Source organism: Eleutherodactylus coqui, chromosome 5, assembly GCF_035609145.1.
Source record: "Eleutherodactylus coqui strain aEleCoq1 chromosome 5, aEleCoq1.hap1, whole genome shotgun sequence".
NCBI classification, from domain to species: Eukaryota; Metazoa; Chordata; class Amphibia; order Anura; family Eleutherodactylidae; genus Eleutherodactylus; species Eleutherodactylus coqui.
In genome coordinates, this window is record NC_089841.1 from 41,747,478 (window position 1) to 41,762,196 (window position 14,719).

The window sequence follows — 14,719 nt, forward strand, 5'->3', positions numbered from 1 at the left end:
AAAGGAAAATCTTACCATCAATATTCATGGTCTGTTTGTTTTTTATAAGTTAGAGGGAAGGGCTGCCATATCTGAGATACACACTTCCTTCCTCTTCACACGGGGCAGCAGAGAGCGTTTGCTCTATAGCCACTGTAATGAATGTGAGTTAATGCACAGAATCATGGCCCAAGACTATTATCCCTGCCAGCAAGCAACGAAGTGCAGCCCCTCACCCAGAGGCAGACAGGAGAGCTGCCTAGAAAGCCAAGTCTGTGTGCATAGGGATATACTATTCAACCTTATCTATCTACAATAGAGCTCTCACACTGTCAAATTGTGAGACAACTCTGCTTATTTGGTCCCAGTCTATAAAGCAAAGCTGACAAGTGAGCGGTCTCATCACTCTCACTTTCTTTCATATTACACTACTTTCTGTCAGCATAAAAATCTGTCTCAATACATGTTAGTATTTGTGTAGACATTGTTATTAGTGGACAACTCTGCTCATTCTGTCCAAGGCTATACAGCAAAGCTGACATTGTTTCTAAGCAGTGGTCGGATCTCGGTCTTTTGTAATACACTTCTTCAGGCAGCATAGAAGTTTGACTTGACACATTTTAGCTTAAGTAGTAGTTCTGTACAGAGACATCACTCTGAGCCTGATGTTTACAGCAGTTCCTGGTACAGAGCTATACAAGTAAAAGGACACAAGATACCTCAATATTACGTCAGAGATGATACCCAAACAAGAACAATTCTCCATATATAAAAAAACATCGCTCAGGCCTCTTGTCCAGTCCTTCTGTCTGGGAGTTTCCTCTAAAGGCTGACTTCACCATTTCAGACAGAATAATAGGACGTTATATAGGCATTACCGAAACGAGAGACCAAAGCTGCCAGTATTAGTCCGTTTCCAACATAGAGGTAACAATTACACGTTACCCCATATCCATCATTGCTGAGTCGTCCACTGATTCTGAGATTGGGGGTCCAGGGTCTCTTGCCCCCCTTATTGTGGCCTCACTCCATTCATTCTCCTCTTCACTCCAGGGAGTGCGGTGAGGAGGAGACTAAATGAAGTGACAAGTCATTCAGATGTGCTGCTGCTCCATTCATTTTTTCAATGGAATTGCTGGAGCTATACAAGCTGCAAGCACTTGGGTATTTTCGTCAGCCCCATTGAAATGAATGGAGCGTCGACCATGTGTGCTCGGCCAGCGGTCCATTCACTGTGATGTCACGAGACGAGACCATTCTCCAACTGATCAGCTATTTATCCCTTCTCCTGTGTGTAGGAGGTAACTTGTAATTCTTAACAATTGGCTTCTATGGTGTAGAAAAGAGCATGTTTTAGTTTTTTGTGGGTCCGAAAACGTGCACATAAGATACCCGCATGTGAAGAAACACAATCAATAGGTTCTATTAACTACATATTGCATGCGCAAATACATCTGTGTGAAGGGGCCCTTAGCTTCTGTAATAACAGCCTTTGAAGTAGTCTTGGGTTTCCTCTGAATGCAGTTTTCGCATTTCAGACAGAAAACGCTCCCCGTACGGGAGCCTTACATGTGAATAAAGGGGTTGTTCCACTGTTTTGCTGCAGGAAGCAGACCGCTCCATAAATTGCACAGTGGCCCAGGTTGGGACTGCAGTCCCATTCAGTTCAATAGAACTCAGCCAGCAGTACCAATCCAGGCCACTGTACAATGTATGGAGCTGTCTGTGTTTTTTTTTTTAAGAAGTGGGACAACCCCTTCACTGTACCCCTGGAGCATCTCTCAGTGGGTATTTACAGACACTAGTGCAGAAATACAAGACACAGTCACCGGGTCCACTTAGATCCTTGTTATACCTTCTTAATCTTTACATTTATTGCATAAGTTTGGCCTCTGTAATGCTATGTGGTATTGAAGAATATACATGGTATATACTAAGAGCAAAACATACAGTTCACTTCATAAAAGAACATTGTACATCATGGAAGGAGGAATTTGGTAATAAAACTGTGTGCCGCCCTCTACCCTTATATAGAGAACAATCAGATTAATAACACAGGAGAATGGGGGGAAGCTGTTATGTAACTGCTGCCAGCAACTTAGGGGCCGAATCTGCTACAGCGCTTCAACTCCTTTACATGTTAAAATTCTGTACCTGCAGCCACCACTAGAGGGAGCTCAGGAGCGTGCTGTGTATACATAGAACTCAATACAATAATCTCCTGAGCTCCCTCTAGTGGTGACTTCAGTTGAACAGAATTTTATTATGGAGAGGATGTGAAGCTCTGTGTCAAAAACAGGTTTTCTTGAAGTCAACAGTCACTCATAAGGCCCGTTAAAGCATATGGACATCATAGAGGGGGCTCTCCATGCTTGGGACCCCCATAAAAGCCACTGCTGTTTAGGCAGCTTGAGCTGTCCTTGTATTAAATGGGCCTTCATTAAATACTACATCTACTCTGCAGCAGCCAAGCAAACATCTGCTGTTTTCTGGAAGCAGATCCGAGGGTAACCTGAGGTTGCAATGAAATATGTTGTCACAGATGAGACATGCCTCTTACGGCTCATGTCCACAGGCAAAAGAAGAATTAAAATCCGCAGCAGATTTTAACTCTTCTCCTGCCCGCGGATCCGCACCCCATAGGGATGCATTGACCACCCGCGGGTAGATAAATACCCGCGGATGGTCAATAAAAGTGATTTAAAAAAAAATGGAGCATGAAAAAATCTGGACCATGCTCCATTTTCGTGCGGGTCTCCCGCGGGCTTCTATTGAAGCCTATGGAAGCCGTCCGGATCCGCGGGAGACCTAAAATAGGAATTTAAAAGAATTTACTCATCTGGAGCGGGCGGGGAAAGTCTTCTCTTCCTCACGGCCAGATCTTTCTTGCTTCGGCTCGGCGGATGTGCCCGGCGCATGCGCGCGGCACGTCGGCGACGTGCCGCCGGCGTGACGAGTTCATTCGCCGGCCAAAAAAAGAAGATCCGGCCGTGAGGAAGAGAAGACTTTCCCCGCCCGCTCCAGATGAGTAAATTCTTTTAAATTCCTATTTTCAGCGCTCATGTCCGCGGGGCAGGAGGGACCCGCTGCAGATTCTCCATGTAGAATCCGTAGCGGGCCTGATTTTCCCCGTGGACATGAGGCCTTAAGCTGGAAAATTAAGGCATTCGAGGTGGTTTGGTTGCTATGGATATACTGCCCAACAACCACTGAGGTTTGCAAGCAGTGCGTCCTTTGTCATCTGGAAGCTGAAGTCCATTAATGGGAGATGGTGCGATTGCCGAGTAAGACACAGAGATTGGGATCAGTGCCCGACCCCATGCTGTACCCCCCCCACTCCCCCCCAACCCGTATTACCGTACTCATCAGTTGTGAGAAAAACTAAAACGCAGAACCTCTTTAAAAGCCGAACAATTCAGGGTATTTATACAAGGCACTATGGCAAATTATGACGGTCTGCGCCGTGACTCGATTGCATTTGGATTAACTATTGCGATGCTGATAAAATCAAACATGGCACCTCAGGACATAATGGACAATAAATACTTCCTGTCATTCTGCAACAGAGACCTCCTGCTGCTCCTCCGCGCAGTCATTGACTTAAAACCATCACAGACCAAGCTATGGATTTTTTCTTTTCCTTGGTCTATGAAAATTTGCCTCAGCGGCGTGATGTACACGTACAAGGGTTTAGGATTTGTCAGCCGTTGTGTGGTATAACTCAGAGGGGAAATTTACCCAAAAGTCTGACATCACTGCACATGATGGTAAGCTTGCCAGTAAATGAAGAACTCAAAGGGGGCTAAGCGTGCCGTAGAGCAAGGCACATTTATGGCCAGGTTGTAGCACAATGCACAGATTAGGGGATAACCTGGTGGGGTCTCACTGCTGCAACCCTTGCCAATCTGAAAAACAGAAATCCCATGTCCTGCTCTGCCTATCACTGTGAATAGAGAGCAGAGCAAGTATGCGCGGTCAGCGCTCCATTTAGTTCAATAAGGCTGATGGAAATACCCAACCGTACCACTCAGCAATCTACAGCCCCCCTGAAAGAATGGACCATCAGCTCTCTGCAAGTTGCCCTCTAGGCTGTGGGTATCTGATAACTTGCAGTTATGGTACACCCAGTTTAAAGGGCCACTTCGTGGAGCTTTATAGCTTCTGCAAGGGCAGACTTGGTAGGGAGCCACAACCTGCCGCGGCTCCTCCAGCCAACCGGGAGTCCCTGTCTCGCTGCATTGTTTCCAGATTGACTTCATTTCTATTTTTCCCTATGAAAGACACAGTCCCTCCCAGCCCCTGGAGTATCCAGCTAGGCACGGGTCACCGGAGAGGTTCTGCAATGTGCCCCACCATTGCCACCTTTCATGAGTCGCAGTGCCGGGGGTTATCTAGAATGTCCCCTCGAAGTCTCTTGCTGATACCGTGTACTATTCACATTCATCCGTAGGACCGCTGACTGCTCTGCGGTGCGTCGAGCGTCGCTGGATGGCTCATGCAGTACTGGATTATAAGGAGAGTATATACATCTGGGGCTTTGTTCTATGCTGCGTTCCATTACAGCATCTGCGGTCTGGTGAGGAGGGGGGGTCATCTCTCTCCCTATTGGGGTAAGTAACCTCCTTGCCTCACATTTTGAGGTAAATATGTTTTTTGCTCATCACTCGGAACGTCCACTTGTGACAGACTGTCGGGATTTAGATCTTGACCGGCAGTAGAGTCCAGACTGTCATGTCCGTGGCTAAAGCCAGCAAGATGCAGGATTTGCGCCGACAGGTCTTGCGCCGGAGCAGCGGGCAGAGGATCCGGAATTTTGCCTACATCTTCCGTCGTAAAACTCTGCTTAAAGTACTGGCTGGGGGTCGGGGGGTCGGCCTCTTCCTCCGAGACCTGCTGTAGCTCGTCAGGTCTCTCCTCGGAGACGAGCAGTGGCTGGGTAGACTCCGACCGGGAGAACATCGGGGTCTGCCCTTGGTAACCGCCCATAATGACGGTTGAATACTGCACGGTGCTGGACGTATTCTGCGCAGAGGAAATCCCGTCGCTGTCCGAGACGCTGTGCTGAGGGGAAGATAAGCAGGAAGAGCCTCCGATGCCACTGCTCAGGCCCGCTGACGTATTCTTCTTTGTAGGATCCATAGACTTGAGGTCCGAATCGCTGTAGGATTTCTTCTCGTCCGCCGTTATTTCTACCACACTGACGTCTGTGAAGGGACCGTCCTGAAATGGATGCCGTTTGGATTCATGCTGCGGACAGGAAAAAGACCACGTTAGTTTAAATATTGCGTTTATGGGAAATCTGTAGGCGGGGAGCTGCTGCACCGAGGTTGGTTATAGGGGGACTCCCGAGTCTTCCCCGTGGGCATATAATTGGCTAAACTAAAGCGACCCAGCTTTACGATGCTCTCCCTCCCCGATGCGGCACCATCGCTCCGGTCCTTGAAGAGACCACAGCGATCACGTGTCCCATTTATGCACAGATGTCAACTGAGACCGGTGACTGCCTACATGGTCATATGAGCGATGCAAGGCATTGCCTGCTGCAGTCTCTTCTGGGATCGCGTCTGAAGGCGCCGCAGCAACAAGGGGAGACCAGCAGAAAGGTGAGTTCATCTCCTCACTTGCAAATTTATTAACGCTGCTGAAACTACAGGCACCTCTTATCCTTCCATCACATTAAAGGGGCCAAACCGAGAATTAAAAAATGGCTCCTCTATTTTTGGTAAAACAGCACCACACCTGTCCATAGGTGGCATTGCAGCTCAGCCTCAATGACTAATGGAGCAGAGCTACAGCAGACAACCCATGGCCAGATGTGGCGCTCTCTGCAAGAAAGCAGCCATGTTTTTATAAGTGTTGGACAATCAATCCCTTTAACCCCCCCCCCCCCCTTAAGGACACTGCCCTCTTTTCATTTTGTTTTTTCCTCCCATCTTTCAAAAAAATCTTATTTAACCATCGATGTTGCTGTCTGAGGGCTTGTTTTTTGCAGGACAAGTTGTATTTTTTAATGGATTATTTAAATGTTTTTCAGTACATTATTTGTTATAGTAAAGGTTTCCAAGTGGACCAAAATGGGCAAAAAACAACATTTATACTGTGCTACTTAAAAAAAAAAATCTTTCCAAAGCAAAATTATTTTCTGCCCCATCCTCTGACCACCATAACCTTATTCTTACAGCAACACTGCATCACTATGGAGTACAAGCAACGTTCTGATCACTTATTACATTTTTTTGGAGACTGGGTGACCATAAAAAACACAATTCTGAGGTGTTTTTTTTTCCGGACCACATTCACTATGCAGGACAAATAATGCTTTACTTTGAGCGAACTTGTATGGACATAGCAATACTTAATATACATTTTTATTACAAAATATGGGTAAAGTTTTTTTTTTATTTTTAGCTTTGAATACCCTTTATTTTTTCTAATAAAACTTAACTTTTTTTTTTTAGAATTCTGATCATTTGATCGCTCCTGCAGCATAATGTAATATCACACTGCGATCTAACAGGCTGTCTTATCAAGAAATGCAAGAGGCACGGCTTGATAGACTATCAGGCATAGCAGCACTGGGGGGCCAAGGCAACCGAATGGCACCTCGCATTCTCATTGTGTGGGGGATGAGGAAGAAAAACCAATCAGGGGATTTAAATACCACTATCAGAACTGACAACGGCATTTACAGGGTTAACAGCAACAATCGGAGCACACACTGATCACGGCTGTCAGAAACAGTCAGCACCTGCTATGCATTGAGTGGGATCAGCGCCTGATCCCCCTCCATACAAACCCGTAACTGTAGGTGCTGCGTCATTAAGGGGTAAGATCTACTTCACATAAGGTTTACACATGTGCCGCTCTTTCACAGGATTTGTTACTTTACCTTCCCTGTCCTGTATTTTATACTCTTTTTGGGTTCTTTTGTCTCCAAGAAAAAGTTGAATAAAAAGCGATCAAAAAGTCATATCTTCACCAAAATATAATAAATACCAACTGCAAAAAATGAGTCCTCACACAGGGCTATTGATGGGGAAAAGCTATGAGGGTCAAAAGATGGCGACAGAAAGCTATATATATATATATATATATAAAAATAATTGTGTGTGTCTGCACTCATACCGACCCACAGAATACAGACAACGTGTCACTTACTGCACCATGAATGCTGTTCAAAAAAAAAAAATAAATAAATACTCCCCACAAAAACATGTAACCCCTCCCACAAAAAGCAAGCCCTCACATAGATATGTCACTCAAAAAATAAAAGTTAGGATTTTTTTTTACAAGTGGGAATACCGGAAACGCAGAACGTGACCTGGAAGCAGATGCATCAATGACCCTTGGTCAAGGAAGGGTTCATCTGATCTGCCGGACCAGGTATGCGGTTATACAAATCCCCCGTCTCCTGTAAGTGAGCACCTGCAGGAGTTCTGGATGCCAATGACACAGCGGCACAGCTGGCAGCTCACATCTAACATACAGCAGGGCCATTCTGTTCTTACCCGGCTGGGGGTTTGTGGTGACCACTGCGCGATGTTACTCTTAGAAGGATCCGGAACGTTGGGCCAAATATGCTTTTTGATCCTAAAAAAAGAAAGAAAACCAGTTATGTGTTGTGAGCGATCCCTATGGAGGGATATTACATGTGGCCACGCTCCGGCGGTAACTGCGCCAATCTCCACCAGACACCTCCGACACTTACTGCTCCTTCTTATTGCAGAAGAGGACGCACAGAACGAGTATGAACAGGAGGAAGCCGATACAAGACGGCACCACGATGGCTTCAATCTCTCCTTTTTCTGCAAGGAGAAAAACAAGAAGTGGCTTAAAACCGGACATCGCAGCGCGAGACTGCAGGAGCGGCCGGCAGGGACGCAGGAGGTAGACAGTGCCATACTGGGTTCGCATCTCTGCGCTCGACATCCTACTATGGGAAGATTTGCTTCAGACATCAGTTCCAGACGTGCGATTGCTGTCCGTGGATTTCTGCAAACGCCAACCAGATGGAGGGACGACGCACAGAAATGTCATCTGCCTCTCAATTGACCCCAATCATGGAGATCAGCAGCACACGGGACTGCGTGAAAGTCATACATCTATAGTGGTCGCAGTTGTTACCGCACCCCCTGCTGCATCAGGTCTTGGAGCAGAACATAGAGTTGCATACAACATCCCACTAACTTGAGTTGGAGCCCCGCCTGGGGGGGGGGGGGGGGGGGGGTGTTGAGACAACACCAAAATTACACATTTTTTAGGTTTTTCCTACTTTAGCGCAATAATTTTTTTTCATTGCTGCATTCCATATCCCATAGGTTTATTTTCCCGGTGCCGGAGCTCGGTGAGGGCTTGTTTTCTGTGTGATGAGCTGGAGTTTCTACTGTTTTGGGGTAGATACATTTTTTTTGTCACTTTTATTGAGCTTTTTTGTGAAGCAAAATGAACAAAATAATAATTTTGGCTCCTTTTTGTACAGTTTTTGCCGGACAGGATAAATAGTGTGTTTAATTTATTGTACAGGTTGTTACAGACACGGCGATACCAAACATGCATTTTTATTTATTTATTTTTTTAAAGGGGAGAGCAGGCAAAGTTTTTTTTTTTTTTAACCACTCTTCTTTTTTCACACCCATTTTGTCCTTGTATAAGATTGGAACCTGTAATTATATAATTGCTATGATTATTACACTGCAGTATGTCTATCCTGCAATGCATTACCGCTATTGCTAGTGGCTCCTGCTGCAGATGGTGTGAGCTCAGCCTCTAAGCCCGTGCCATGCACAGGATGTAAGTTTACGTCCTGTTGCAATAAGTACCAGCAGCCCAGGATGTAAACCTTCCTCATTAAGGGGTTAAAGAGGCAAATGACTTAATTCTATGGCCGTAGAATGGTGTAAAAGAAATAAGTCACTCCTCCATAAATGCCCTTTCCTATCCAGCACTGGAGCCCCCACCCCTGACCAAGCTGGCTGTGGTTATGTGTAGAGATGAGCAAACGTACTCTGTTCGGTGTTTTTGCACTCGAGCACAGCTTTTTCCAAGTAACTTACTACTCGGACGAAAAGATTCGGGGGGTGAGCGGGGGGTTGCAGAGGGGAGGGGAGTGGGGGGTGGAGAGAGCTCCCCCCTGTTCCCCCCCCCCCCCGCTCCACCACGCCGCCCCCCGAATCTTTTCGTCCGAGTAGTCAGTTACTTGGAAAAAGCGGTGCTCGAGTGCAAAAACACCCCAACCGAGTACGCTCGCTCATCTCTAGTTATGTACCATTCATTGTGACCACTCAGACAATCCCTTTAAATCAGACCCCAGACCAGAAGTGTATGCCATTTACAGATAGTCCCCGACTTGCGAACATTCGACTTACGAATTTCGCTAGATACGAACTATCTGTCCTGCACAGTATGATGTGATGCTATGGCATTACATCATACTGTGCAGGGAACGGACAGGCTTCTATCAAGCCTGATAGAAGCCTGTCAGGTCACATCGCGGTTGCTAGGCAGCCGGGGGCCTTCTGAAAGGCCCTAGGGCTGTCTATGCAGAGCGCCTAGCAAGCCGTGCGCTTGATAGGCACTCTGCATAGGCAGCCCTGGGGCCTTTCAGGAGGTCCCCGGCTGCCTAGCAACCGCACAGTGTCCCGCGATCTCATCATGGGATGCTGTACGGGCCCCCTGAACGTCGGGTGCAGGCTGTTTCTTACAGCGGGCACCCGGCGGCAGCAGTTCCGACGAGCCGCGCCGCTCGTCAGAACTGTTAACACTTTAAATACCGCTGTCAGAGCGGTATTTAAAGTGTTAACAGTTCCGACAAGCGCCACGGCTCGTCGGAACTGCTGCTGCCGGGTGCCCGCTGTAAGAACAGCCGGCACCCGACGTTGTATGGAGCGGGATCCACCCGCGATCCCCTCCATACAAGCATTTGTTCGACTTGCGAACAAAACGGACTTGCGAACGGGCTCCCGGAACGGAACCTGTTCGCAAGTCGGGGACTAACAGTACTTACCTCTCCTGACTTCTCTCCTTTAGGGTCTTGACTCCAGCTAGCATTAAGATGCTGTATGCGCCTGAAGTGGCAGGGGGTCTATGGGGCCTAACTGCAACGGCAACCCTATAGTTACGTCACCCCAGTGCTTGGGTGCACTGAAGGCCATAGAATATTTTGAGTCCTAGAATACCCCTTTATGAGAGGGCCCTATTCATCAGTTTGGCATAAAGTGCAGCATTATGTAGTTACACCCTTGGAAACAATCATCTTTCTGGCTGCCTATAATTCCCGTTTCCTGCCTGCAGACAGCAAGCACTCACCTTCGGTCTCCAAAAACATGCAGTACATACTAATTGGGGGAGGAGGGGGACGTAGCTGCAGTATTTCTCGGTCTCCAATAAAATATACATATGCCAAGATATACTATGTGTTTGCGGCCACAGGGCTTGTCTACTGCCTGTAACTGCGGCCATATGGTGCCCATCAGGCTGGGTAGCGACATAACTGGTACGAGAGGCTGGTGATAAGTCTTTAGCTTTGTGTTCTTTTTTCGTTTCTATGGTAACGACTGTTACATCACATGAAAGGTGATGGCGTCTGTGTTCTGGGATAAGGAGGGCGTGCTGCTAGTGGACTACCTTCAAAATGGTTCCACCATCAATGCAAGGGATTACATTGAACATTTGGACCAATTGAAGGCAGCTCTGAAGGCTGAAAGCGTGGCAAGCTGTCCAAAGGAATCTTGTTCCTGCAAGACAATTCACCAGCTCTAGCTCCCTCCGACTATCATCTGTTTCCAAACCTGAAGAAACGCCTCAAGGGGACCAAAATTCACACCATTTCTGATGCCATGGCTGCTACGGACGACTGGTTTGAGGCACAACCGAAATCCTTCTTTTTGCAAGGCTTACACAGAACTTGGAATCCCGATGTAAGAAGTGTGTTGGCATCAGTGGAGAGGATGCGGAATAAATGGAAAGCTTCATCTTCCTATCTCGTTTCTTTCTGGGTAAAGCCAAAGACTTATCAGCAGCCCCTCGTATACAGCACTGCAGCGCACTAATTAGAGGGGGCATGAATACCGTGTGAAGCACAACAGGAAGTGGCGCACTAATCTCAGACATGAAGGATTAATGAGGCTCTTACCAAACTCCGATGTGGTGAAGCCCGACTGCGGCCCGTCCTTGCCACCCTTCTCAGTGTTCGCAGTCATAGTAACGCGGTACGTGGTTTTGCCCGCTAGAGACGTCAGCGTATGCTCTCTGTCAGTCGCGTTAACAGTGATAACTGGAAGACAACCAAGAAGTCATGAGTTGTTCTGCATCCACAGATTGATGATCTTACCCCCGTCCTGTGTCCAGTATCCTCCCCTCCTGTCCAGAGTGGGGAGCAGTTATAAAAAGCATCTGTACACCGACAACCCACTGATATAAATGGACACTGTGTAATACTTAATTTCCCCTGAGGGGGAGCTGCAGGGAAACTAAACACTTCCTGCTAGGTTTCTGCACAGATTACAGCTGATCATTGGAGGTCCTTACATTTGGGGGGAGGAGGGTACTGCAAGTAGCTTATTGTCAAAAGGACCCTTCTGTCAACTACGGATTGACTACAGCGGAGGACTCCTAATGGAAGTGTTTAGAAAACGGCTGAGAATTGTCACGAGCCAACATAGATCCAGGCTGTAGTCGAACAATTTTTTTTAGGCACGATGCAATTCTGGCATGGTCTTGGCCTTCTTGTTTTGCACTTTTTATGGTGTTCAACAAGCGGTAGAAACGACAATTCTACAGATCAATCCAAGTGCAGCAATGACAGATTTATACAGCTTTTTTTGTTAACTGGGTTTGCATAATAGAGACACTTTCTGCATACAAAGAGCTCCAAACATTTTAAAGTTTTTCTGTTGACTGATCCATGCAACTTTTTGTGGGTCACATGACTTTTTATTGTTTTTTTCCCATGATGCAAGATGCACAAAGCTAGCCGTTTGGGCACAACATTCACTGCGAGAAACTGCAACCTTCACTTGGGTCACAATGAGCGCGGAAATACCATTTTTCTTCTTTTAAAATAAAAGAGGGAAAGCGAGGAGGGATTTTAAATTTTTTTTTTTTAGAACTTTCTTCATTCTTGTCCCCCGGGGGAACTTGAATTTCCCTTACTTAGATTACCATTGTATTCTACAAGCCTATTAGACCCTACCCGCCCTCCATAAACTGCACACCTTCCGGATACCATAGCAACTGCTCGGCAACCTGCGATCACATGGCGGGGGCTGATGGGCGACATAAGAAGCCCCCTTCCTCTATCAACCTCTTAGATGCCATGATTGATATTGACCGCAGCATCTTATAATTTAAACAGCCAGAATCAGTGCCAACTGCAATACCGTCTGTTAAGACCGGAGCCCAGCTGATACACACCGGGCTTCCAATGGAGCCATAAAAAGGTGCATACTTAAAAAAAACAAAACAAAAAAAACTATTAGAGGATTGCTGTATAAAGATAAATTGGCAGCCACTGAGGAACATCGGAGCTACAGGGTCAGTCTAGTGCAGAGGTCCTAGTGGTCAACCTGCCGGAGATCAGAGCACGGGTGGGAAACAAGTTCTGCGGCGACATTCTTACGACAACCCATGTAATCCACGGCGCCCTGTGATTGACAGAGACTTGTTATGCTTACCCTTCGATGGGCCGGAGCTGGCCTCATATTTTATTGTGTAGTTTGTGATGAAGCCGCGCTGCTTAGACAGAGGTACCGGATCCCACACTAGTGTGGCCCACGTCTTCCCACAGGCCTTTGTGTCGACTTTGGGTCCCAATTCAGGAACTGTAAATGGTACAAGAATCAGGTAAGATTATCCCCGCACTCCCGGTGTGCCACCCGGATCCTCAGTACCCTGCAGTCCTTTACCTCCTTGCTCCAGGTAGGTCTCCAGGGTGCCGGATCTTTCCTGCCCATCTTTCTGCAGTGCGTTCAGTCTGATCAGGTAATACACAAAAGGTTTTATGTCCCCTGAAAACAAAGAGAAGGATCTCAGACCCCCGAAGGACAGGCAGGTATGTGACCTGCAGGCCCGCTGCTGAGCCATGCTCACAGATGACACTCCATGGAGATTCATACACTGCAGAACAGACAACATGGAGTCCTCTAGTTGGAGGGTCTACTTACTTTTATTCAGTCCTGAAGCAACTTTGCAAAAAGCCTGGATTAAAAATCTGTATTGCAGCGAAAGCTTTTGTGTGTCTCCATGGCAACAGACTTCAAGCAAACTGTGTAGTCTGACCATGCATCCATCTACTCCTTACTCCCTTACTAACCTATGTATGTTTGCAAGAAGAAAGGGAGACAGATGGGAGTGTAACAGCAAGATCCAAGTACACAGCGGTAGGTCTGTAGTCATGGAGACGCATAGGTCTGCACAGTAACTGTATATAAAAACGGTATTTCTTAAATCACGACTATTTGCAAAGTTGCTTCATTTTAGATGAATTAAAGGAACGCAATGGCTGCAAAGTCTACATATTTCTTAAAGGGGTTGTCCAGGGTTAGAAAAACATGTCTACCATGAGCTGCAATACCATACAAAACCCTACAGACAAGGGTGGCGGTGTGTTTGCAAGAAAGTAGCTGTGTTTTTCTGACCCTGCACAACCCCTTTAATGGTCATCTTCTAAGGGGTGATCAAAACGGAGTTGCTTCCTGTTAAAAGGGGTCATCTGGTTTAGAAACACCAATATCAAATATCTACAAGGAAGTTGTGATTTAGTAGAGGGGAGGCCAACCCCCCACCACCACTGGGACTTTAATAAGGGGGGCAATTCTGTGTATATGGTAAGTGGGATCTTGGTGGCAGCAGGACTGAAGGTATCGGAGCTGTACCAGCACAGTGCGCTTCCTGCCTCCTGTAGGTAGACCATGGATCTGAACAGAAGAAAGTTGTCCTTGGACCCTTTCACATCCATGTGCCAACTATCTGCGCAGCCAACAGTGTATAATACTCGTCCACTAAAAAGATCATCTCTCTAACAAGAATTGATCGTCAGCTCTTAAAGCTAGTAAGTACGAAGATGCCGGCCTTCTGCAATGGAAGGTAATTAGTGCACCCCACAATATAACGGGGTGTGCAGGCGTTTGCTGGAAGCACTGCTGTCTTTCTGGTTCTTACCTCTGAGAAACGCTCTCCCGGTGTTACTCGGCTCTCTCTGCCATTCCCGACTGCAGTCCACGGACTGAGAGTTACTGCACCACTCAATCACATATCCCAGCGCTCTGCTTGACGGAGTCCAGTCCACCCAGAGTTGGCCGTCTTGGGAAAACACTTTAAATTTCATAGCAGGCGGCTGCACAACTAGAAGACAAGAGACACAAAACGTGAAAAGAGGAAATTCCCTGTAACCGGAGATCTTCTGTTCTGCACTCATCCCACGAGAAGCTGCGGCCGGGCGCGGTCACCGCGTGTTACATGCACTATATGGGGGGCGACGTACCTTTATCCTTAACGGGTGGTATAATCAATGTGGATGGTGGAGAGGAGCCCTGGCTGTTGTATGCAGTAAGGACAACTTCATAGGAGTCTTTGGAGGCTGTAATATTGTAGGTGGTGTCCGTCACAGTGTACGAGCCGACTACTTCTGGACCTCTCTTCACGGTCACGTTGTATCCCAGGATTTCCCCATTTGCACCAGACTGTAGCTCCTAGCAAGAAACAGGAGGAAGATGGTTTACCCAACCGTGTAACCTCGAGATAC

At 47.0% G+C, this 14,719-nt stretch overlaps 1 protein-coding gene across 1 annotated transcript in view; it reads right to left on the reverse strand.

The window, feature by feature from the left end:
• Nucleotides 1-23: 23 nt before the first annotated feature.
• Nucleotides 24-14,719, reverse strand: part of IL6ST (interleukin 6 cytokine family signal transducer) — a 52,630-nt gene continuing 37,934 nt past the window's right edge. Inside the window, exons 9-16 of the mRNA XM_066602370.1 lie at nucleotides 14,459-14,666; nucleotides 14,137-14,319; nucleotides 12,882-12,983; nucleotides 12,651-12,797; nucleotides 11,111-11,251; nucleotides 7,688-7,784; nucleotides 7,488-7,569; nucleotides 24-5,226 (exon numbers count right to left, since the gene is read on the reverse strand). Of these exons, the coding sequence (XP_066458467.1) occupies nucleotides 4,582-5,226; nucleotides 7,488-7,569; nucleotides 7,688-7,784; nucleotides 11,111-11,251; nucleotides 12,651-12,797; nucleotides 12,882-12,983; nucleotides 14,137-14,319; nucleotides 14,459-14,666 (1,605 nt within the window). The 3' untranslated portion in view covers nucleotides 24-4,581. The remainder of the gene's footprint in view (nucleotides 5,227-7,487; nucleotides 7,570-7,687; nucleotides 7,785-11,110; nucleotides 11,252-12,650; nucleotides 12,798-12,881; nucleotides 12,984-14,136; nucleotides 14,320-14,458; nucleotides 14,667-14,719) is intronic.